This window comes from Diplotaxodon limnothrissa, linkage group LG12 (assembly GCF_057381915.1).
Source record: "Diplotaxodon limnothrissa isolate DT_005_m linkage group LG12, D_limnothrissa_male_GT1.1, whole genome shotgun sequence".
Taxonomy (NCBI): Eukaryota; Metazoa; Chordata; class Actinopteri; order Cichliformes; family Cichlidae; genus Diplotaxodon; species Diplotaxodon limnothrissa.
Window position 1 is genome coordinate 34,787,829 of NC_140607.1, and position 26,114 is coordinate 34,813,942.

At 40.4% G+C, this 26,114-nt stretch overlaps 2 protein-coding genes across 2 annotated transcripts; one reads left to right on the forward strand and one right to left on the reverse strand.

Annotated features, from left to right (window-relative positions):
* Positions 1-3,075: 3,075 nt before the first annotated feature.
* Positions 3,076-14,855, reverse strand: slc2a8 (solute carrier family 2 member 8). The gene is made up of 10 exons (XM_085366871.1): positions 14,477-14,855; positions 12,687-12,849; positions 11,083-11,289; positions 10,374-10,473; positions 7,745-7,956; positions 7,471-7,620; positions 7,018-7,126; positions 6,809-6,931; positions 5,714-5,859; positions 3,076-4,109 (listed from the first exon to the last, which is right to left on the reverse strand). Exons 1-10 carry the CDS (start codon positions 14,563-14,565, stop codon positions 3,963-3,965), a joined length of 1,446 nt encoding a protein of 481 aa, XP_085222997.1. The 5' UTR covers positions 14,566-14,855; the 3' UTR covers positions 3,076-3,962.
* Positions 14,856-15,348: 493 nt separating this feature from the next.
* On the forward strand, positions 15,349-23,113 carry LOC146621755 (tetratricopeptide repeat protein 16-like). Its single transcript, XM_085366870.1, has 13 exons — positions 15,349-15,453; positions 15,801-15,979; positions 16,260-16,350; positions 16,530-16,667; positions 17,432-17,532; positions 17,719-17,848; positions 18,569-18,783; positions 18,902-19,239; positions 21,531-21,675; positions 21,791-21,956; positions 22,341-22,474; positions 22,576-22,717; positions 22,856-23,113. Exons 1-13 carry the CDS (start codon positions 15,421-15,423, stop codon positions 22,889-22,891), a joined length of 1,848 nt encoding a protein of 615 aa, XP_085222996.1. The 5' UTR covers positions 15,349-15,420; the 3' UTR covers positions 22,892-23,113.
* Positions 23,114-26,114: the final 3,001 nt, after the last annotated feature.

Below are 26,114 nucleotides of genomic sequence, written 5' to 3' on the forward strand. Positions count from 1 at the left end.
TTCGACAATTTAGCACAATTTAAAATGTCTTTTAAATATTCTTGAAAATAAAACATTAAACATACACTAAGAACAGTTAAAATATGTTTTTATATTGGAGCTGAGAAGTTTCTGGCCAACTTCTAATTTGTTTTTGCTTCACCCCTTAGAGCTGGAAAAACAAATATAATAAAATTCAGATATTGTTTTGGATGCTTGTGTGGTGGCAATCTAATCCTGTTTACAGTGTGTTTATACAAAACTTTGTCCTTTATTTCAAGTCACTGAAATTTGCAGAAAAATTAAGCAGAAAGGTAAAACAAGCAAACAAAAAACTGCACACATCCTTATCACAGTCTTTGCTTTTGCGAAAATGTGTAAAAGGATGCATATGGTCAACAATACACAGGTAGACTGAGTAGGCCAAGTAGACTCAGGAGGGTCCCAAATTTTGCACAAAAGTAACCTCTCACATTATACCAGCAGCAGCTTAAATTGTTGAAACAAGTATGTATGCATAGAGGATGGAGCCATGCATATATGTTATTTATGCCAAATGCTGAATCTGTAATTTGAATATTGAAGCAGAAATGAATACTCAGCCTCAGTTTATGGTTTTTACCTGACAGGAATGACACCGGGTATGGTCATCTGTACATTCAGAGATCCTCTTCAGAATCAGAATCAGAATCAGAATACTTTATTGATCCCTGGGGGAAATTATTTTTTGTTACAGTGCTCCATTTTAAACCAACATTAAGACAAGACAGACAATACGCTAACTAAGAATAGTACAATATATACATATATATACATACATACATACATAAGTCACTTATAAATAAATATTTGGAAAAGAAACATGTGTAGTTGTAGCAGCAAACAGTGTGTTAAGTGGATGCGTTGTACAGGGAGATGGCCACAGGCAGGAATGATTTCCTGTGTCGTTCAGTGGTGCTTTTCGGTAATCTCAGTCTCTCACTGAGCTCGCTCCTGTGACTGACCAACATGTCATGGAGTGGGTGGGAGGTGTTATCCAACATTGTCTTTATCTTGGACAGCATCCGCCTCTCCGACACCACCTTGAGGGAGTCCAGCTCCATCCCCACAACATTGCTGGCCTTACGGATCAGTTTATTAAGTCTGTTGGCATCTGCGACCCTCAGCCTGCTCCCCCAGCATGCAACAGCATAGAGGATCGCACTGGCCACAACAGACTCATAGAAAATCCTCAGCATTTTCTGGCAGATGTTGAAGGACCTCAGTCGCCTCAAAAAATAGAGACGACTCTGGCCCTTCCTGTAAAGTGCTGTGGTGTTTTTAGCCCAGTCCAGTTTATTGTCAATGTGTACTCCAAGGTATTTATAGTCCTCCACAATGTCAACACTGACCCCCTGAATTGAAACAGGGGTCAAGTGTTTCCTGGTCTTCCTGAAGTCCACGATCAGTTCCTTGGTCTTTGCCACGTTGAGCTGCAGATGATTCTGCTCACACCACGTGACAAAGGAGTCGACCACAGCCCGGTACTCTGTCTCATCATCCCTGCTGATGCATCCAACCACCGCAGAGTCATCAGAAAACTTCTGAAGATGGCAGGTCTCTGTGCAGTGGCTGAAGTCTGTGGTGTAGAGGGTGAAGAGGAAGGGGGAGAGGACAGTCCCCTGTGGTGCCCCTGTGTTGCTAATCACCTTGTCAGACACACACTGTGGGAGACGTACATATTGTGGTCTTCCTGTCAGGTAATCAACAATCCAGGACACCAGAGAAGCATCCACCTGCATCGCTGCTAACTTATCACCCAGGAGGGTCGGCCTGATGGTGTTGAAAGCACTGGAAAAGTCAAAAAACATGACCCTCACAGTGCTCGCCGGCTGGTCCAGATGGGTGTAGACACGATTGAGCAGGTAGATGATGGCGTCCTCTGTTCCGAGACGAGGCTGATAAGCAAACTGAAGGGGATCCAGATGTGGTCTTACTATGGGTCGCAGCTGGTCCAGGATGAGCCTTTCCAGGGTCTTCATGATGTGGGAGGTCAGTGCCACGGGCCTATAATCCTGGGGGCCACTGGGACGAGGCGTCTTTGGTACAGGGACGAGGCATGATGTCTTCCACATCACCGGGACCCTCTGCAGACTCAGACTCAGCATAAACAGTTTATTCTCTTCTGCTTACCTTGGTCATAATGAGTGGTTATTTGAGTTACTAGTCTCAACCATTGTATTAAGGCTGATGATAGAAGGTGATTTGAACAACAACCCCAGGTGTATGTGGCTCAAATTCACCAGATACACAACAGGCATGGGGCTGATTACCAACAATGATGAGAGAGCGCCAATTGACAAATAACATAGTAGTGGATTCCTGAAGGTCCAAGAGAACAGACCCACCCCCCAAATATAAATCAGTGGTCAGGATGTGGAGATTAAATTTGTCTCTGTCCACCTCTCAGAGTACCTGACCTGGACCACTCACATCTTTACTGTCACTGGCAAGGCTCAACAATGTGTATACATCCCGAGGAAGGTTGGGCTACCTCAGAACCTAATTTCTGCCAGGATCCAGCTACATGCAGTCAGTGGCATCTTTAAGACCTGGCACCAACAACAACACTTAAAGTGACTTAAATTTCCTACTTGTTAATGTTACCGTTAAGTGGCAGTCAAAAACATCTTAAGGGGTCTTTATGATAAGATTGAAACATTTATCACCTGGAACTTAGATGTTTCATCAAAAAATGTTACGAGTGTAGGTAATAATTCTGTGTCATACCAGAGTCATAGAGGAGAAACTAGGGAAATAACCATGACTTTATTCTGTTCAGGTGAAATTCACAATGAATTTGTAAAGAATACACAGACACAATAGAAACATCTTTATTGATCACAAACTAAATAAAAAACAACAACAACAACATGATTATTATTCTTTTCCAGTAGAGTGATCAACAAAAACAATATGTTTAAGAAAAGGTGATATTTAATTAACATAACTCACTACTTCACAATGTGACTTACGTGACTATTATCATAACCTCAAGGGTGTATAAGTCATATAATGTGTGTTTAAAACATTTTTCAAGTGTATCCCAAAAGAAAAATGATTATAAAACTTTAAAGAAAAAACACATTTTTACAGTTCACAGCTAAAAAAAACCCCCAAAAGAACAATGCCATCACATAAATCTTCCCTGATGGTGTAAATTACACACAGGTAAATTAGTGTAAACAGCTTACTCACTTCTACCAAAATGTTACACTTTTGTTCTGTCTTTTGCTAGAGTCCTTAAAAAGAGTCAGAACAATAGGAAATATTCTTATCCAGCAACGGAAAAAAAATGTAAATGACCCGGAAGAAGTCACTGCACGTGTCTGCCTGCTCAATTTAGAAGCTCTGTTTAAACAAACAGAGGGAAAAACAGTAGCTTATATGTATTTTTGGCATTTCATTTTATAGGGAAGGCAACACTGGAGTCCATTACTACAACCCTCAGTGTTTTCCAACTTCATGCTAAACTGCTGTCCTGAGGAAAACTTGCCAAAATTGTCTTTACTGATCAGAACTGCAAGAAAGAGTACACCTGGGGGCAGTATAGAGTCAGCCCCCCTTTAGCCTGAATCTGGTCCCCTCTGTAGACTGTCAGTATCACAAAACTGAAAGGACTGCACTTAATTGCCTTATCAGATTATCTTACATTAAAGGATTCTGGACAGATTTCACATGAAAACAGCTCAAATTTGGCAGAACCTTACTGATGCATTACAGTTCAATGGCATCATGAACAACAGACAAATCAATGCCTCGTACACAAATACTGAAAATCATAACCTTCACGAAGGATTACTTCTTTCAGCAGTTTCTGTAATATCCAAAGGTGATAAAGTGTTAATAATAACAACAACAAAGAATACCCACACAGTGCCCCAGGTAGAGCAGTGAGTTCAGAAATGAGCAGTTTTGTCTTTTAGTCTTTACATGTGGCATCTTCAGGGACCTGACATCCCTCTGAAAGTTGCTTCGATTTGCTCCAGTGTCTTGCCCTTGGTTTCTGGGACGAAGACCATGGTGAAGATGACATTCAGGATGCACATAGAAGCAAATAGCCAGAAAGTTCCTGCACTGGTTAGAAGATTCTGCAAGGCAAATAGGTATCGGGGGGGGGGGGGAGCAAGAGAGAGCGAGCGAGAGAGAGAGAGGGGGGAAAGGCCACAGAGAACTATGTCAAAAACACTCAAAATATCCCGACTGCAGCGCAAATTCAATTCAAATTTTCATCCCTGCATCAAAATATGTTTTCACAGCTTCACAAATTGTCACTCATATGGATTTAACTGTTATTTTTCCATCCTCAGTATGTTGGAGAGGCTTCTCCAGGTAGCAGAGGTGGCCTTCAGCAATGAGACAGACAGCTACACAATCCAACATCCAAAGCCAATTTAGAATGACCAATTAATGTAACATGCAGTTTTTTGACCTCCAGGAGGAAGTTATACAAAGATATCGCTGTACAGTAATCTAGATGTTGGTGTAGAGTAAACTTTGTTTTTTAAATTCACAAATACAGATGGTTAAAAAAAACAAACAAAACTATAATCCTGTACAAAAAAATGAAACCCATTATCCTTTGAGCTGAGAATATCCAATCTAAAAGTGACAGCGCTTTGAGACAATACAGCGAACCTAAGCAGGCTATGGAGTGACTACTGACTACTTAAGCTGCTGTTATGGTTGGCATGTTGGTCACTGCTCAGTCTAAATGTGACATCAGACCCATAACTATTCATAAGGGTGCTTGTGGCACACTGGACGTGGTGAAGTCTTCTCGTAAACAACATGTTTTGCAACTCAGCGGAAAAAAAATTATACTAGAACAAGTCCAAAGAGGAAACAAAATAATTATGGTGGTTTGAAAGTTTTCTCCACAAAATCTCATCTTTTTTTGCTCCAGCTGTTACAGCTTTTCGCCTTTGTACCCTGGTTATCTCAATGTGCCTGTACTGACCCATCACTGAAACAGCAATAGACATTAAGCTTTTCAAACACTCATTTTTCCAGCCTGACTAAGTCAGGAGTCATGCAGCATTTGTGAGAGCAACAATGGTGAGCATAAATGGCCAGTTAAGTCTGTTATGACTGATGGCAAATTAGGGCCGTTACAACAACTATGTGTATACTGGACTAAATGCTTCCCTTAATATGCTCGTTAAGTAGGAATGCACTTCTCTGCAGCTCGTCTGGTGTTGGCAGGGAAGCTTTCTGGGAATAAACTATGTTTGATGGGGGCGAGTCATCAACATTTTGCCATAAGTCAGTGATGATGTGTTTCCAATGTGTTCTGCTATCTCATCACAACCATAATAACAAACAATAATGATTACTGTGTGACATCATTTTGACTTTCTGGTGAGTTACGTTATGCTAACTGTTCCAACAGGATCTTATTCCACATCCATTGAACCATTTGTGGTAAACATGCGGCCTATGTGCCAGAACCAGCCCAGCAAAGGGCTCTACTTTGTCCCTCGGATGGTGCTGCAAAGTGCAAAATTTGCAGTGAAGTCTTTTTATGGCATCTTAAGTAAACATTCTGTATGCTCATGTGTTCACTAAAAAAAGGATCCCAGATGTAAGATAAAATTTCACTTCTGTTTAATTAAATTTCACTTCTGTTTACAATCCTGGTTGAAATGTGGTTTTATGGATCTTTAACAGATTTGGTATTCTGTTCAACACTCACCATCATATCCTGGAAATTTTTGGTGACGACGAATGCCATGCTCCAGTTGGTGAGGACGCAGACAGCGCTGGCAACCCCCCTCACTTTCACTGGGAAGATCTCTGACATGACGAGCCACGGGATCGGACCCCAGCCGAGAGCAAAACCTGAACAGGACAGCAACAGTTATTAAAGTGGCATGGTCTGTTGGGGGAATACACCCACAAGTTTAACAAAAAAAATCCCCATCAGCAGCACTAATTTGTTTGGGTTTTGGAGTATTAAATGTAGGGCTGTTCGATATAACGATATAACGTCTAATGTTTCATTTTACGCTATCGCTTGTTTCGTGGTGTCGCAAAATAAACTGTTTACGGAAATAGTTTTTCATCGTTTTGATGGTCACTCCAGGATTTCTTAAAGTTCTCTCTTTCTCTTATATATAAAATAACCACACTACTGACGGACAAGCGACTGTTTGTTTGCGTTGTCGTTAGCAACAACGACGGTAAAACCATCGTGTGGCTCCGCCTTCCGCTTGTTTATTTTCCACGTAAACCTTTCACAAAAAAAGCTGAAGATCCTGTTGAGATTTTTCAAAATAAACTGAATCAGGTGAAATTGTATGTGGAGTGTTTACGGATGAGAAACTAAAAAGAGCCGATGGGTGCTTAAAAACATAAACCTTAGGACAGGCTTTTACCCTCAGCATGCCGTGTAATAAATACTCACAAAATTGTGAAAATTGCGGCCGTTTCAACTTATTTAACACTCGACTCCAGGTACAGCACTCCCAGCTGAAAACACTTCACGCAAGTTGCCCGAGATTCACAGAATTTACAGAAAATGTAAAACTTTTGTGATAAATATCGTCGTTTGGGACGATAAATATAGGATATAGGATATGAGATTTTGGTCATTTCGCACAGCCCTAATTAAATGTTTTGCAGATGACTGACAAATTTATCTTTGAATTTGTGATGGAATAGCCAAAGCCATTAAATATCCAAAGTTATTTGTATTAAGTATAAGGTAAGGAAAAGGTGTGAGGACTAAATCATTTTTGCATCTTGAAGTGGAGCTGATTGACCCATTTTTATATGCTGGAAAACTGACCTGTGATGAACACCGCTATGCTGGCCAGAGCCATCCAGGCCAGGTCACCATGGGGTTCTGGAAGTAAGGACATCAGGTAGAAGTAAACTCCAAATGCTGTGGTGCTGATGGCCATGGCAACACCTGTGTTATGAAATTACAATCAAGGAGGTGTCACAGAGAGATCTCAGGAATTATGGTTAATAATTACATTTAAAGATTCTGGCTACCTGAGATAATGAGAAGGACTTTCCTTCCAGCTTTGTCCATGATAAGCGCTGCTACTCCAGTAAAGACGACCTGAATGAGACCCACGATCACTGACGCCAGGTCACTTTGCTGCAGAATAACGAGAAAGACAGGTCTATAATGAATTTATGTTTTCACTGAAAACTTGTAAATTGATAATTTTGCTGTTGAATTCAATTTTCACCTCCAAGGGGAGAGCTTTCTATTAGTGTGTTCACTGAAATGTTTCGCATTTTGTTACACTAACTTGTGACTTTTGTTTTTAGCCCTACTCCTATTTCCCAAAAAAGCCTTTTTGGGAAAAGTGCAACGCGACAAATCCATTTTTGATAAAAAGGTGCCAGCACTGTCCTGTGAAGTCTTGCTCTTCTGCTCCTTCATCTGCTTTGTTTAGTGAGTGATAGAAAGAGCAGTAGCGCCTGTGAATGAGCTACCTTAAAATGTGCCTGTTCAAATATATTCTCAGCATAGAACATGATGGCGTTGATCCCGCTCATCTGCTGGAAGATCATCAGCATGATGCCAATCACCAGAGGCTTGTAGACACCAGGATCCTTCAGGTCAGACAGCTGGAATTTAGAGCCCTAGGAGGAAAACAGAATAACGTTGTCAATCATCAAGCCAAACTGCCAACATTTTCCCACAGTGGTTGAATTACAATTGAGGAGGGCAAAGGCACTGTGGCCAGAAATTCTTGTCTTATATCACCTGCTCATCACATGCTTCCTCAATGCGGGCGCACTCCCATTCAACAGGAGCGTCTGGTCCACGTAAGAAGCGCAGTGACTCCACAGCCTCCCTTCGCTTGCCCTGTGACAGCAGGAAGCGGGGCGTTTCAGGCATGAAGGACATAAAGACCATCAGCAGCGTCGGTGGGATGGAGCAGCAGATCGCCAACCAACGCCAGTCCATAAAGAGACCTGCAGGACAGGTTCACACACACTCAGGATGAGCCATTTCTACAGCTATTCCTCATCTTTTGTTTAAAGAGATGTGGAAAAGAAGTTTTAGAAGCCATTCATTTTAATTTTACAATAACAGGAACAAGGATATTTATTATATTTCAAAATCGGCATCTAAAGTGTTATATGTGCTCAGAGAAGGTTGTTAATTTTGGCCAAACAGGTAATCACTAAATCACTGAATGAGTTAAAAAATGTCTAACAGAGACATTTCCCCCTTTACCAAAAAAACCCAAAACAAAACAAAAAAAAAGCCTCAATAGAAATAAGCAACATTTCTTGTACATATGAAAGACAATTTGATTCATATGGCCTTTTAACAAATTCCATGATGTGATCCATCGCATCAAACCATGCAGCTGTTTTGAAACAACTTTGTCTTAACAGTGAGAACCATTTGAACTGACACTTTTAGTTTTTACTGAAGCCTCAAGGTTAGCATTTATACTGCCCCCATATCTAAGTGTTTAACACCAAACATTACAAGTGAGGGGCGGATTTAAGTGAGAAAGGCAATGCATGCTCACTGGGCAGCAACGTGTCAATATTAAGGTGAGCCTGTCCTAATGTGTACTCTTATGATCCTTCTGTATGCTAATGAGACAATAATTTATTCAATGAACATCATGTTATATTGAGGAAGACTTGAGGAGGCTAGTGACTGATACAATAAACTAATTAGGAACCTGTTTACTGAGGTTATAAATCAAATGAGCAATAAGCTATCTTTGCAACTGAGTAGTGAGCCCCTGCTGGCCATTAAAAGCATTAAAGGTTTAGCTTTATTTTTCAAACCTGGAGACTAGACCAGAGGTGGGCAACTCCAGGCCTCGAGGGCCGGTGTCCTGCAGGTTTTAGATGTGTCCTTGATCCAACACAGCTGATTCAAATGGCTAAATTACCTCCTCAACATGTCTTATAATTCTCCAGAGGCCTGGTAATGAACTAATCATTTGATGTGTGTGTGTTGACCCAGGGCGATATCTAAAACCTGCAGGACACTGGCCCTCGAGGCCTGGAGTTGCCCACCCCTGCTATAGACCAATGTAAAATGTCGCAGTTCCAACACGTGCTTTTTACTTCAGGTTTTTCCTGCATTCTTATACAATTGCCTTATTCCTTAGCATTTTCCTGTTTCTCAAACTTTATCCATAAGTTCTATTTGTCAAATGTTACCCAAGTTACCAGATTGTCTATGATACACAGTTAACATAATACTGTGTGTGTGTGTATACACACGTTTAGACGTCTTTGTAAGGACAGAAAATTGGGATGCTACTATACCTGTGGGGACCAACAGTCACTTATGGGGACAAAATGACCGTCCCCACCAGTCTGAAGGCATTTTTGAGGCTCATAATGTGGTTTTAGGGTCAGGGTTACAGTTAGGTTGTGGTTAGGTTTAGACTGAGGGTTAGGGTTAGGTATTCATTTTTCATGGTTAGGGTTATGGTAAGCAGCTAGGAAAAGCATTATGTCAATGACATGTCTCAATGTCTTCACACTTGAAAACAAGTGTGTGCGTGTGAGTGTGTGTGCCTCTCTTTCGATGTTTTCAGTAATTTAGTGAATACAGTTCTCGATTAAGCCAGTCTGCCAAGAATGAGAACAGAGCACCTTTTGCACAGGAACCATTTGTTCAGAGCGTTGAATAAAAAGAGGTTTGGGCTTGTCTTTTTTTGATTAGTTATAAAACTCAAGCGCACACTCTAAATTGATACGCAGAAAACTGAGTTTCAGTTTTTTTTTTTTTATTTGAGTAATTTTAGCTTTGGGGGGCACACAGAGGGATTATGGTCACGTCAAAATTCAGTCACAAGGCTCACACAGAGAAACAGGTTCTAAACCAGTTTACTGATCAACTGATTCATAAATAAATTATTCTATTTTTAACCTCATGATGTTATTCCGCAAGTTATCACTGCAAACTCTGATAGACCTTTGATACAATTCAAAAACCATATCTACCCACAACCAAACAGCTGTTTGACTGCAGTGTGACACAGTTGCTGTGTTTGCACAGCAACTAACCTCCAGAGCACCACGAGACAAATCCACCTCTCAAAACATACCAGCTTTTATTAGGAAATCATGCACAGCACACAGCTAACAAGATTAGCCAGAAGCAGCCATTTTCACACAGGTCAAGCAGTGAGGCTGTTGTCTAAGAGGCAGCAGAGGAATCGGATCATATATGACGATGATCATGTGAATGCCACATTTGTTACATCATCTTTCAATGATTTGTAGGTTGTAAAACGTTGTTGTTATCTGACACTTTTTCTTGTATCTGACACTGCAGTTCTTGTAGCCATGTAGACTTTGCAAAGGGAGTTTTAAAGATGCCATAAAAACTTTAAACATCAGTTTCATACCTCCAAGATAAGCTCCCATGATGCCTATCACCACCATGAGCTGCACACAGGAGCCTAAAGTCCCACGGACCTTTTCATGTGCCATCTCAGAAATATACACCTGTTTGAGGGGAGACAAGGGAGAACATCAAAAATTCAAACCTTTAGTATACAGAACTGTTCTCTTAATGGTTTATAAAGCAAACACATATAATTTTGTTTATATAAAGTTAAGAGCACATTTATGATTCACATTTGAGAAGCCAAAGCCAACAAATGTTTGGCGTTTGAATGGACTGATCCACACTAACAATCATTTATGTTATTGAAGCAAAGGTGGTCTTATTCTGTTCATTTCTAGCTCCATATTTTTATTCTACAATGGCTTTGCATGATTCACTGTTCAAAACAATCCTTATTTATCTCACTGAGTGTAGGTGCCGCCCATCAGGTCATTCGGTGTCTGGCTTTCACACCATTTAAGGCCATGTGTCAGATTATACTCTCTAATTTTTAATCAGTGTTCAAGTGATACTGTGCAGCTACTTCTTAATCCCACAAAATGAAAGCATACCTTGTTTTTTCTGCCTGACATTTCAATTTACTGTCTAACAACCAAGTTTTTTGGAGATGGATTTTTTTCTTCTGGAATCAAACTGTCTAATCTTCACATCAACAGATGCCGGGTCAAATATTAAAGAGGCCTTTAATCTGCTTTTAAATGACATACCGGGACAACCAGCGAGGTGATGCCGCTGGCGAGGCCTGTCAGAATTCTGCCAACGTAAAACATCCACACGTTCTGCGCCGCGATGATGATGGTGAAGCCGGAGACAAATGGCAGCGCGCATAACATCAGACTGACCTTCCTGCCAATCTTCTCCACCATCCAGCCACCAATCAGCCCGCCCAACGCTGCTCCCACCGTCACTATGGACTGAAACACAGAACAGATCGTCAGCAATAAACGTTAATGAATTATTTGAACTTTATGTTGCATTTGATCAATTTTATTATTTTAAAAGAATAATTAAACAGGGTTTAACTATTTCTGTTGAGTTAACATCTGGACTATATTTTCTATTTTGCATTAGTGCCTATTTTGAAAAAGGCCAAAGCTCCGGCGCTTGCAGTATATAGACCAACTTTACACCAGTATGCCATGTAACACATGACCATATGTTTAAGTGAAATACTTTCAACGTATTTTAAAACAGACAGCTTGGCTTTAAAGGGTGCATATACTCTTTATACCCAACATTAAAAGGGCAAAAATTACACAGATCCTCTCATTACAGTGGACGGGACTTGAAATGAGTGCATCAGTGGGAAACCTCAGGTTAAGTGTTTTGGAGACAAAGTTCAAGAGGCAACGCTACGATAATTTGGGCATTTGCAGAGGAGGGATAGTAGATAAACTGAGCAAATGATGTTGAGGATTAGGCTCCCAGGCAGGAGAAAAATAAGGAAGATTCATGAACATAGTAAAGGAGAACATGCAGACGGTTGATGTGACAGAAGAGGATGTGATAGGGTGAGATGGAGGCAGATGAACTACTGTGGCAACCCATAAAGGAAGCAGTGAAAAGAAGAAGAAGATTACAGTATACTGGAGGCAAACCTTAGGTACTGCCATTCATGAAGATGTTACCTTTAACACGTATACACACAAAGCTGACTGCAGGTTGGGGAAACCTGCAGTCAGCTGAGACTGAAGGAGTGATGAAAAGATTCTCCCATTGAAATTGCTACGTCCGGATGAAAAGAATCAACCTTTTGGGGTCTCTATGGCTAGTTTCCCCATTTATCAGCTACTATACAGGAGGTGACTTCTTTTATAGCTACTCAACGGTGTGATTGTCCTAAGGCTTAGCGTTAGAGTTGTGACTGTTATGGATGCCAGCTTCTATTATTTTAAACAATTAGACTAAACAATGCAGCCTCTCGTCCAAGTGTGGTCACTTCTGGCTCAAACCCCCCCCCCCAAAAAAAAAAAACAACAAAACAAAACACAAACATGGAGGCGGCCAAAATGTTACCACTGGGTTACCAAGAAGGGAACCTACAAACCACTAGGCACATGGCTTCAGTGTTGTGGCTGATCAGTATATTAAGTTGTTCCTTCAGTGACTCTTCCACCGTTTTATGTCATAAACTGTTATGACCATGATTATTGAAGCTCTTAAAATGTGCTAAAATGATTAATTTTAAACATACAGTGAACACATTTTAATTTCATCCGGCTCTTTCTTGTGTGTCTTTTTTACAGGATGTGTTGGATGAAATGAGATGTCACACAAATCTGCTGTTAAAATTGCCTGGCTGTCATCATACCCCAAACCAGGAAGCCTGGTTATCGTCCAGTCTCAGCCGAGAGTCCTCAATCTTGGTGAGTTCGGGGATGGCGGGAGAGCTGTATCCCAGCACGAACCCGAAGCTCATGGGACCCAGAACAGAGGCAAGTGTCGCAAGGTACAACTTTCGATTGTTCACTTTGCTGTGGAGAGAAAGAGGAACACAGATGAGTGTAGGAGGTAAAGGTCAGGTCTCACATATGATAGAAAGAAGCTCAGCCTCATTAATATGCTTCAGGGACAAAAGAGAGAATAATTTCTGCTTCTTCTTTTAAGCCTATAATATCATGGCATGGGTGACATGCATCATTTCTAACGGCTGTTCAGTCAGGAACACTGTAATCAAGAGAATACTGATTTGTATTTAAACTGGGAGAGCACCAGCAACAATAGGAATCCAGTACAGAATAGAGCAAGTATTACAAAAACTAGCAGATATGACTGTGATTAACTCGGACTAAGAATGAAAAAGCAGAGCTAGGATCACGGTGCTGCACAGTACTTTGCAGCTTTAGACTGAATGCAGGAAGAATAAAGCAGCTTTAATAGGACATGAGATTGTCTGTAAGCTCCAGTGAGTTTAAAGGGAGCATTGGGTGTACTAAATGATAATTTTTTCAGGGTTTGTAACATTATTTTGCAGATTTACATTAATATATAAAAAATGTAATTATATTAATGTTATTAAAACTTAAGAATATAAAAATAAAAGCTTTTTTGCCCCCACCCCCCACTTTACAGCTACAACACCAGTATGTGGTGTACCACATGACCATATGTTCAAGTCACCCTTGGACTGTTGGAAACGAAAGCTGGTTTTGCAATCATCACTATAATTCATACTAAAGGTGTTGAGGTCAGGCCAGTCAAGTTCTTCCACACCAAACTTGCTCATCCATGTCTTCATGGACCTTTCTTTGAGCCATGGTGGGCAGTACTGTTGGGACAGGAAGGGGCCCTCCTACAACTGTTACTGCAGTGTAGATCAGTATAAGCTTTCTGAAGCAGGAAACTCTGCATCAAATCACATGCTAAAATCTAGTTCTCAGAATGCTGATGTACTCGCTTTACTTCATTGTAGTGACGTTTTTCCAAAAGATATTCAGTCACTCTCTCTGCTGATGATGTATGCGAGTCTAAAATCCCTATATTTGTTCATAGCAACATGGTTTACATCATTTTCATCCTCATCAAACTTCTCCGTGCAGGACAGAAATGTGTCACTGTAGGATAAAGGCGATCACTCAGAAGAATATTGTATTGTATTGAAAAACCCATCCATGACAGCATACCACATCCCCCCAATGCAGAGGTGAAGGGCTCAGTGTTTTCCTTTAATTTGTCACTCATCTGTGTAATTCTTCTAGTAGCCATTGACTTTGGTCTAGGTCAACATAAAACAGTTGTTATCAAGCAAACTCCAGATTCTCCTCTGTGGCCCTTTCAGGTTCCAAATAAGCAAGCAAAAAGAAGCTAAGCAAAGATCAACTGCTTGTTCAGTATGCCATAATCTTTAAATTTAGTACACACACACACACACACACACACACACACACACACACACACACACACACACACCAATAAATTATGCTACACCGTTAAAACTAAACAAAGCAATAATATCCGTAATTAAACTGGTTTCCCTAAAACAGCAAGGGGAGAGTAAAAACTACAAGTCGGAAACATAATCTGCATGGTCTAGATAACTCTGTATATTTAGATGATACGTAAACCCTCTGAAATGATCTGCTGTGGTAGAGCTACACTGACCTCAGATAAGCATCTTGTTCAGACATGAGTCCTGTTGGATCTCCACCCTCGGCATCCAGCAGCCTTCTCCTCTCATCTTGGATGTCCATACCGACAGCAGTAGTAGCAATCTTTCCTGGTTTTTACCTCTGTTCACCTTTGACAATGATCACATGTCAGAAAGTAATTTAAAAATCCCCGAACAAAAGCTAGAAAAGCAGTCGAAGAAAGCGAAAAACCACCAGGACGGAATCAGAAAAAAGAAGAAGTTAGACCATCTGAGATATCCGTGAAGAAAATATCGGACAATTCAGCTGGAAAAAACAATGTGACCATTACCGAGAACATTTGCTTCTCACCGGCGGTTAACTTGCTTTGTCAACATTGAAGTCAGCTGATCGTCCTGTGTTCCTCTTATTTCCTGTTTCCCTGCGTGTAAGTAGTTTCACAGTAAAACTCCTAGTATGAGGTCTATCGCCCAAAACAGACTGCAGTCTCCTATCTTTATTAAAGCAAAGATAGAGTAACAGACACCTTTACTCTAAAAATTAAACTCACTTTAATTTTTAACGTTTTACGAAGACGGGCAGATATTCTGGTTAATCGCGGTCATTCCTTCAGAATTAGTTAAAACTCATTCCTTTAAGCTAGCAGATACGTAGCGTTACACAGTTCATTAATTTTTGCATGTGTTTTAATTTTACTTTATAGCTACAGCTTATTAAAAGACGTTAATGTTATTTATTTTGCATTTTAACATGGCGAAAAAACAGGAAGGAAGCGATCTCTCGCTTACGATTTGTTTCCAAAATAAGAGCTTCTAGGAGTGTTGAAGTTGGTTTCCATGGCGACCCTCGGATTTTCAACATTAGGCAACAACTTTATACAAGCAAAGCAAAAAATAAAGGTCGTAAAAGTGACTGCGTAAGTGTAAAACAGCTCGAAACAGCAATTTCAGTGACGCAATGGACACATCTGAGGAGACAGATGACCAAACGGTAAAAAGTGACTGAAAAGCAACAGTGAAAATGTAGACAGGCCCAGCCTGTTGGTTGTGTATAAAATATGTTTGTTTCATTTATGATGCCTGAGCTAGTTAACTAGCACAAACCCAGGTTAAATAACGTTACGGCTACTGAGTGAACATTGAAAGTGACGCAAAGTGTTTTTAGGTTGGAGTAAGACTTGTAATTTAAAAATTTTAAATGCATAACAGCACACAATAAATGTTTTCCACTACCTTAATAATAGCCTCACTAATAAACTGTTATGTGATGTTGTCGAGATAAAACAGTGTGCCACCTCAGAAAAAGTGAACTGAAATCTTTTGATTGTCCACCTCCAGGATGCAGAGCAGAGTTTTTTCCCCACTGCTGTATCAGAAGAGGAGCTGGTTGAGGCCAAAAGAAAAAACAGCCTAAAACGGCTGTTTGGCTCCAGTAAAATATTTCTTCACACAGAAAAATCCTGTCAAAGACCAGACCTGCAGGGCAGCCTCATCATTCAGAGCAAGGCCGCTGAGCAGTGAGAATCAACAGTGACTGATACCTATGTGTCTTGAATACGTACAGCAGTACATTTAAAATGGTGTTATACTTCTTATTATAGTCATTATTTATGTTATATTGGGCCTTTGTGCTTCATCTAAGTTCATCCTCTGTGTGGAATAAGTTGTTTTAGCTCCCTTCCACTTCCTTTAAAACCAAATTGTGTCTGATTACCTTCCACTTATATATAGACAGTTTATTGAATTTTAAGTATTTTCATTGTTAAGTAATATTTGTTTTTGTTTTTGTTATTGCAGTTATATAAATGGGGAAGAGGCAATGGGGAAGTCTCAGTATGAGAGGGCTGTCATCTGCTTCTCCAAAGCCATCACTCTGCAGCCACAACAGGTCACCTTCCACAGTGGTCACACAAGATGTTGCTGATTTTCCTGTAAAATAGATCAGATGAGGCTTTTTTTTTAACATAACCGTTAGTTATGCTTTCTGGATATTATGTATGCATCTCTTTTCTGGCCTGCGTCTTATCCTCTCTATATTGTTATATCCTGTGATATTACATGTTCTAGGTTCAGCTATATGTGAGCCAGGCAGAGGCCTACCTACAGCTGTGTGACTTCCAGTCAGCAGCAGCCTGTTACAAACAGGCCTGGCTCTTGGAGCCTGGAGCCTTCGAGGATCGTTTGGCCTTCATTTACTATCTGCAGGTAGAAGTATTCGCAGGGTCCAATGATGAAGACTTGTCATGTCGTTTCTTATTTTCTGTCATGAATATACTGCTACAATGCTGGATACAAGGTCTGAACACTCAGTTTCAGAAAGTTTTTTTTCTATTTGAGGATTTTTATTCGGGTCATCTCAGGACACGACTCTAGCTGTGAGCACCTCTTAAGTAAAAAATAATTGAAAAGAAAAAAACATGTTATTTTCTGTTTGATTTAAAGTTGTTGACATGAAAAATATTGCATATTGTTTGACAGTGTTTCTCTCAAATATACGTTCATTATATCATATATCTCCTTGGAATCTAAGTTTATTCTACATAGAACTGAGCTTATACTTAGTTCTAGTGGCTGAGTCAAACTCAGCCACAGGCCTGGCAGATCAGCTGATCTTAGTGCCAAACTACACACCCAAGTTGCAAATCTCATATAGCATGCACTAATTTACCTACTGCTGCCAATGTATGCCTCCTTGCAACCCACCTACCATCCAGGTTCTCTGTTTCCTTCTGTTTATGAAATAATCAAGGTTATATTTGTTGTCATTAATGCCTGTTCTGTTCTATGAGAAGGGTTTTTGTAGCGGTTTTCCTTGCCTTTAGCCTCCATGGAAAGGCGGGGATGTATACTGCTGCAGAGCAGAGCAACCAAACATTAATTACTACAGTTGAAATAAGAATCCTATCTTAATTTAAGTGGGCATTAGAGAACTATCCTAACATAGATCCCTCTGCCTCTTGTTGTCCCAGGGTCAGTGTTTGTTCGACCAAGGTTTTTTTGTAGATGCACTGGAGGCTTTCAGCAAAGCTGCTGAGGTGAAACCGGGTTGCAGAGCTCACAAGGTCAGAAGGTCAGGAGCCTGAGCCATAACATCTAGACTGAAGTACAATATATGTTTAGTGTCTAAGTTACCTTATAGTTCCCTTATAATTGATTTGAGCATTTGTTATTCGTGTACAGAAGGTAAAAGATTAATAACAAGTCCCCAAGAGTTCAAATGTGAAATTAACAAACATACATATACTTTGCATCCCAGCTTGGCCTGTCTGACAGCTTTAGGTCGCCACACTGACTGTCTGAAGCTGGTAAATGACTGGATGGCATCAGAAGGTCCCACCTCCGACCTATACATCCTCAGAGCCCGACTGCACAAAGAGCTTAACAAGGTCACATCTCTTACACCTCTCTGTATAACCTATGTAAAAATCTCAACATTTTGCGTTTTGCATTCATGTTCACGATATTTTAATACCAAGATTCTTTGACTGATCTCTGTGTAATGGCCCAATGTACTAACTATAGCTACAGAGCAGGACAGAACATGCAGCATTACAAAACATAGGCTGTAAAAAACAGTTGAAATTGGGAACTGAGGCTTCCACAAACTGATTTTGGCAAGAATAAATCAGCAATAAGAGAACAAAGTGCTGAGGTTGTGGATCCATGGATGCCTCTCATGTAAGATCTTGTCTGTCATCACATTGTAACCACAAAGATATCATGTGGTCTCAGTTAGTGTTCAGCCAAGCGGAAAAAAGTCATATGAAATGTTTGTGTAAATGCTAAGTGATGTTGTAGATTAGTGTCTACAAACAGTATACACTAATGTTGCTATCATAATGACTGCTGCAATAAAACAGCCAGATTTGGCCAGATTTGCAGTTGCTGCTATTTCCTATTTGCTCAATCTTTAAGTGTTTAAGTTTCATATCAGATATAACCTGCAAACTTTCTTGAAATGAAATGTGCTTTAATTCTCAAAAATTTCCTTTAGTCTGTTTTTTTTTTTACTTCTGAAGATCTCATCAGTTCAAAGTTCTAAGTATACTTTGTCTACTGTTTAACATTTATGATTAAACCAGCAGAAACTTTCTTCTTCTATCCAGACATCAGTTTGTTATCATGACGTGCAGTTGGCGTTGGCGTTGAACCCGACCTGTCCGGTGGCTGGAGCTCTGCAACTCCAGCTGCGGGAAGCGAGTGAACAGGCGAGACAAAGGGCTGTGGACAAAGCTTTGTGTGGAGAGTTGCCTGAAGCCCTTTGCATGATTAATATCGCTCTAGCCAACAGCCCAGAGGACGGAGGCCTCTACCTGTTCAGGTGTTTCCAGCCAATGTGTAGACCTTAACAAAATCTGTTTTGGGACTGTTACACAGCGGAATGTTGACTTGCTGACATGTATTTAATTCAGCTGAATGCTATTCCCTTGCATTTGCAGAGGGACTCTGTATAGACGGATGAAGAACTTCATACCAGCCATTGAGGATATAATCCAGGCTGTGGAGCTGAGTGGAGAAGAGGAGAAGGAGGGACAGCAGGAAATCAGGAGTCAGAAGGTGGAGGTCAGAGATGATAAGGCTGAGAGTTGCTCTGTGCAGGAGGAGGCGCAGTTTCAGCTGGCTCTCATCTACAATGATTTTGCCGTTCAGTGCTTTTGCAAAGGTCTCTACGCAGAGGCGACTCTGCTTCTCAACAAAGCCATTGAGGAAGAGAAGGGCCAGGCAGGCCTGTACGTGAACCGAGGAGGTGAGGCTGTGACACCTGACCTGTCTGTGTGTGAGTCCTCTGCTCTTTTCACCCATGCAATGAAACCCCAAATGTTCTTAGATCGAGCACCCCCCAAAATACTGAACATCTTCTTTGACTCACCTCAACCTTTAATCAGATCTCTGATGGAAATGTAAAACTTAGATAAATTATTTCCTGCTTTTTGTTTTCTTTTTCTGTTGATTTCCTTGTTCCTTGTTGTTGTTGATTCACATCAACAACTTTTCTTTGACTGTCTGATAGACACCAGTTTTTTAACATATACACATAACTGCAATCTCATAGCATGATTTTAATAATTAATATTCATTACCTACTGAAATGCTCATGTTTGTGCTCTCTTTTTTTAAATGCATTATATATTTATTATATACATCCCATGTACAGTTCTTATGAAAGGGGAAACTCTGTTATTTCTGCTGTGATACTGTCCATTTTACATAGGAGTTTATGGCAGTTGACTCACTCTTGGAGTCAGCCTCAAGTGGCCATTGGAGGAACTGCAGCTTTTGGCCCTTCAGCATTGGCTTTGGCACTCAGCCCCAGAGATTGCTGCTTGCTCTAAACATTATTGATTTGAGTTGAATGTAAGAAAACTAATGTCGAATGTTGTGTGCAAAGTATGTTTGATGTCCCCTTCCGAGTGATTGCCTGGACAACAACTTTGCATGATCTCAAAACCTGTTATGACATTTTTGAGAATTAATGTGTGGAAATTTCTACTTTCTGTGCAAGCGCACATTCATATTCAGCACTTTGGAAGTTTGAGTAATGCGACAGCCAGAACGTGAGGCTTTAAAGCCAAAAGTACACCTTAAACTTGACGAGCTTTTGTCATGGATCATCAGCACTGTGAATCAGGGTATTTAGTCAAAGAGGATCTTACACTGAGTGTCCTTCTAAGTGTTTGAGTTGAAGCATGTGACTTCCTGCACAGTAAAAGAGGCAAAACATCTAGTGTGACAGGGGAAACTTGACAAACCAGATTTTTAGGCAGCAAGACTGAAGAGCTGCTCCAACTGAAGATCATGCACTGTTTTTAGAGTTTCACCACTCTACACTCTCCATCAGGAATGGATGGGGATAAAACACAATTTAATAGCCATGTATTTGGATAGCCCCTGTATCTCACATCTTACTATGTAACACGAGGGGGATTGGAAATGAATGGTTCAGCGACAGTAGTGCGTTGAGTCTGTTGGCAATACATATGCAGCTTCAGACTGCAGAGAGCATCTGCTGTCAGATGCGGGCTGTATAAAAAATATGTTGTACAACCGGTCTGTGGGCCAGTTATGCTTACGCTGTTGTTGGTCCATTAACCAGTGTCAGAGAAGAACAGACATATCACATGCAAAAAGGTGATGTGAAATGTTAAAAACAGTGATGTTTTTTCTTTTTTTTGTTGTTTCATACTTTTCCCATTCCTGGTGATCTCCACTGAGACTCCTCTCCCTATTCTGGCCCACTGTCAGCTAATCAGCGTTTGATTGATGCACACTGTCATTCATGTCAAGCAACATGCAGTTGGGATTTTGGAGGACTGCATGGGAGCACGTTTGCAGTTGTTCAAAACCCCTCTCCGTCTCTCTGTAGGCTTTCTAAAGGGAAATCCCTCCATAAGCTAACACAACCACGGGAGCATAAGTTACGCATGAATCCTTCTTGCATTTCAGTTCATTCCCAAGCCCTTTGCTAAACATCATCCCACTCCCACTACCCTGTCTTTCATTTTCCCTCTCATTGTTATATCCAGGGGCATTTGCAGGATTTTTGTTAAATGGGGTGGCACAGAGAGGAGGGGGAATGAGGCTGAGGCGAGCAGCACTGGAAAATGAAGCCAGTTCAATAATGCCAGGCGCTGGAGTTGGGGACTTTGTTGATATGTTTTGGCCACACGTGTTCCCTCAGAGAGAATCATCACTGAAAAACAACACAAAAATAGTTTCCTGTCATCATATGATGAAACATTTTGATCCTGCTGGACCAGACTGAATGGTTTGAAGATGATGTGAATCATTTGCTTGGCCTCTACAATTACCCAGCTGAGTGCCTGTGGGGAGATTGTGGACCAACATGTGAGACCCAACTCTCTCAGCATCAATCAAACACCAAATATGGGAATATCTGTAGGAAGAGTGGCGTTCATCGTGTTAGGGTTTTGTTTTTCACCTGTCTTTACATCATCAAAGCAGCTATTATGAAAATTAAAACCAGAGTTAATGTGTGTAAAGTTAATGAAATATTGACACTAAATGCTTAACTGAGGAACCATTTTGATGCTTATATGTGTATGTCAGACTGTTTCTTTAAGCAGAGTTATTGGCACTATGCTCTGGCTGACTACCGGCAGGCTGAGGAGATGATGCAGCCAAAAGACCCTGCTGTCCGCCTCCGCCTCGCTGTCATTTACAACACGCTGGGATCTTTGTGTTTCCAGGATGGGTCAGAACCACACGGAGAACATCCCATTAACACCCACACAGAGAAACTTAGAAAGTCAAGTTATCAAATGTCACTTAGCTGATATACTGTTGAATGTGTGTGTCTGGATCTGCAGGCGTTTCCAGGAGGCAGTCGATATGTTTTCTCTGGCCATCCAGCACAACCCCGCCTCTAGCCATTACTACGAAAGCAGATCGAAGGCTTTTCGAAAGCTGCTGAACCTGAGCGGGGCCAGGCAGGACTTCATCTGCATGCTGATTCTGGACCCCACCCACGAGGAGGTCTCAAATTCTTTAATCTTTTGTGGTTTTCAGTAAAGCCACATTTCATTTCAAAAGATTTCATTCAATAAGATTAACACAATGTCTGACAGAGCCCTTAGATAAGGAGAAGACATGACACTCAAATAACCCTGAATGGAAGTTGTTTTAATGTGAACAGTCATCCCAGCCCAACACTAAAGGAGCCAATTAACAGCTAAAATAAGGAAGTTAATGGCTGGTCATCTGTTAATTTCTAATCAATTAACAAGAAACTTTAAAACCTCTTGTGGGATAAACATTTACTGAAAACAATTTCAAAAGTTTTATCAGTAAAACTTTACTGATGCATTTCATTTTAATATTTTAAAATCTTGTGTTAATTGTGTGTGTCTGTTTGTGTAGGTGGCTGCTATGCTTATGAGTCTGTTCCCTGGCTGCAGGGTCTCTGATGTATTGTCCAGCCCAAAAGGACAAGCGATCAGAGCTCAGCTGATGGAAACCATGCAGAGCTGTAGCTCCTCCTCTGATCCACAAAGGTCAGAAACATGGAGGTTAATTTGAAGGCTGGATGATACCTGACATTGAGGTAGCTGACAAAGTCAGTCTTTCGTTGTCTTGTGTTGAATTTTGTTCTTAGACTGAGTGAGAAGCTCTGCAACATGACTCTCACTAATGAGAGCACAGCGAGCCAATCAAAAGAGCCAAGTAAAGAAGGCAAGGAGCTGGAGCTGTGTGTGAACAAAGAGGAGATGCAGATAACTGTGAGGAGCCTCCTCCAGGTACCGAGCAGGACTTCATTTATTTTAGAAGTTCAGTTCTTTAAAAATTCTACTCAGATAATTTAAGTAATTTTCAGCTACAAATCAGTTTTGATCTTTTTTGCAGTGACTTCACAGCTGTTCTGTGTTATTGTGCAGCAGGTCAGCCGTTCATTCCTGACACTGCATCGCTAAACCACACTGGGACGTGTCTCACTACACACCACCTACCATCCATCAGTGCGTCTGTAAACATGAGAGGATGCAGTGCTGCAGAGTTGGCCTGTTTGGGTTCCACATCTGAGAAATGACAGCAGGAATACAGAGAGTGGAACAACCATCATCAGCTGTAACTCTGTGTTTTCCTGTTATTTAGAATTACACAGGAGTTTGATGATCGAGAGAATCATTTTTAACAGTGCCCGATGAAAACGTGCTTCCAGATACATCGGCTGTAGATTGATATCAGAGTTTAAAATCCCAGTTTCACTGATAGCTAGTGCATATTTTTGTATTTGTACTTTTTCTTTTAGTCGTTCCTTCTGCTTTATCAAAATCTATGAGACACAGCAAAGGTAAATGTCATGTCAGTCAACAAGGCTGATATCAAACAACGTATCAGTTCATCCCTGCACAAAATTGTGTATAACTGTGTTCCTTATAATCAAGAAAAGTACAACAATTCATGTGCCTTAAGGAAAAAGTATTTCTGTTCATCTAGATGTAGCGTTTATTAGTAGGAGAAACATTTCATCACTCATTGAAATGACTTCTTTGGTCTCAGAGACGACATTCTTTTTGTTGGTCAGCAGGGGTCAGTGTTTATCTCACTGAAAATACTGCATTCAGATGAACAGGATCACTTTTCTAGGATTTTTTTTACCTGGATACATCACAACAAACCCTTCATATGAAGATGCTGAATAAAAATTAGAAAACTGCAGTTTCATGCCTGTTGAGAAGAACATAAAGGATACTAGGCATGTTTATTTTTTGTGAATAAAACCTTTACATGAACCTAAAGTTTAATACATATAGCTGCTGCTACAAATACAACTATGATTTCTAAATTATAGATGCTGTTTCTACACAGGTCTTCTATACAGTATTTACGGTTTGGAGATAGGCTCTAAAGATTAATGTTGCACAGCTTAGTATCTGACCAGAAATGTAACGTGGTTTCCCCCTTTTAATTTTACATGGACTGGTACTTAACATTGTTATACTCTAATTGTGCACTCAATGTGGTTCATACAGCATTTTGTTGTATGCCTTTATGGAGTTTGTATCTATCAAGCCCACAGTTACACTCTAATGGATGCATTTAGGTCTAAATTAGGTTTCAGTATCTTGCTCAAGGGCACTAAGACAAATTTACTGGAGAAGCCAGGGATCTTTATAAAATAATTAGTAGATCACCTGTTCTACTTCCAAGTGAGTGGCAAAAATGATTTTGCAAAACGTGATGTTACTGTAAAATTGGTCCCAGACCTTTTGATAATTAAATGTCACAGTCAAGTTATTAATGTTCAACAAACAGAAATTTTGAAATTTTCTCATATTTAGTGCAAAAGTTATTGGGTTATGACCAAAAATGGGGTTAGTTTTGGGAGGCCACAAAGTCAAACTGCAAGATCAGCTGAAGTGAATTCTAGCCCAGAGTGAGTGATTGGTCTGCTTATAGCTGAAAGTACAGCTGTCATATAGTCAGATATGGGTGTGCTGTTTAAACTTAGTCTGCCTACAGCTGTGCTGTTTCTCTCTTAATAAATGTCACTTGTGTTGTCACTGGTATGTGCTCTGTTCTGTGCTTAACTGGAGTGCATACGGGCAAAAATAAATTCTTACAGATAAAAAGGAGGACCTGACTGAAATGTGTTTGTTTAGGTCAAAGTGGCCTCCGACATTAATTTTTGACTACTAAAATCTAATCAGTTCATTCGTAAGTCCAGGAAGATTTTTGTGAGAAAGACAAGAAACTAGTTTAAAGCCCTTCTTCAATATTATGTTCACGAGACAGACAATGGAAAACATATTGCTAATGATTTATAGTCTTAAATTGCATCATACAACAACAGTTACTTAAACTCTAAATCAAAGGTAACAACATGTATCTAAAGCACAGTGGTATTGTCCTTTAATGATCATGTACTGTAGCAGGTAGGTGCAATAGGTGGCAGCAGAGGCATAATATCCTAGTATGGCATTTTCACATGATGTTGGACTGGTAATATCTTCTTTTATATTTGGCATTACACAAAATGTAGGCTTCTGTTTCTCTAAATCCAGCAACAGTTCTGCATTTATAAATGTAATTTGTTTAACTAATTCAGGTGTGATTTACGATGATATTGGTTGCCTGACATACAGTGTGATCGCTTAATGCGACAACAAACAGGTGCTTTGGTGAAAGGGTAGTGCTGGTGAGTGTCTCCTCGACTGATGAGTGAACCCACGCTGAACTGCGCCACTGTTCACAGTCAGGAGTTTAGTTCCACATGTCACTGCCAAACCACAGATTTGCACAGAATCATGTGACTTAACATGAATAGTAAACTAGTTTCAGTTCCTCTTATTTCTCATTCTGATTGAGCATTAATAACTTGATTTATTGCCCATATACAGTAAAACCACCTGCTCTTTGAAGTCACGCTGTCTGAAACCTGATCCTTTCTAATCCAAAGACCAAACATGTGCCACAGCACATCTAATATGGTATTATTTCCTCACAAAAATCCCTTTGGGAGCCATATGTGTTGACTGACAGCTGTCTGAGGACATGGAGTGGTCTGTGCTGGTTCAGAAAGCTATTCTAAAAAGCAGAACAATAATACTGATGTCTTAGATAATGGGGGTGACGTTGCTAATTTTTTGTCTTACATGACATGTGATTATGTACACGACTAGTTGTCGAGGCTGTCCAGTAATTTGAAAGTAGTTGTGGGAATTATGTACCTGCTGCTTTTCGTCACCTTTCTGCTTCCTTGGTGAAGGGAACCCCTTCTCAGGTGATAGAACATGTGGATGAGCTTTCATATCTTGAGTCTGAATGTGAGGGCACAAATCAAAATTTGCCTCCACAGCACACATATGCCTACCAGTTCTCTTTTCCTATACCTCTGGTGTACCTGAGGTCTCTTAGGTGGAACATCAGTGTCCATGTATTCAAGAAGCAACACTGTGGCATTCACTGGCTCTCACTTATATGTAATTAATTAATTAATTAGAAATTTATGAGAATGCATCAGTTTGTAAGAAGTCATAGTTACACACTAGTCAAATACTTTTTTTTACAGTACTATTTGTTACATCTTGATGGTTAATTTTCCATTTAGCCTAACCACGCCATACTTCAACAGAAGGATTAGATCTGATTGTATCACAGGTGATCGGCAGTGGAGATCTGTTGTGGCTGCAG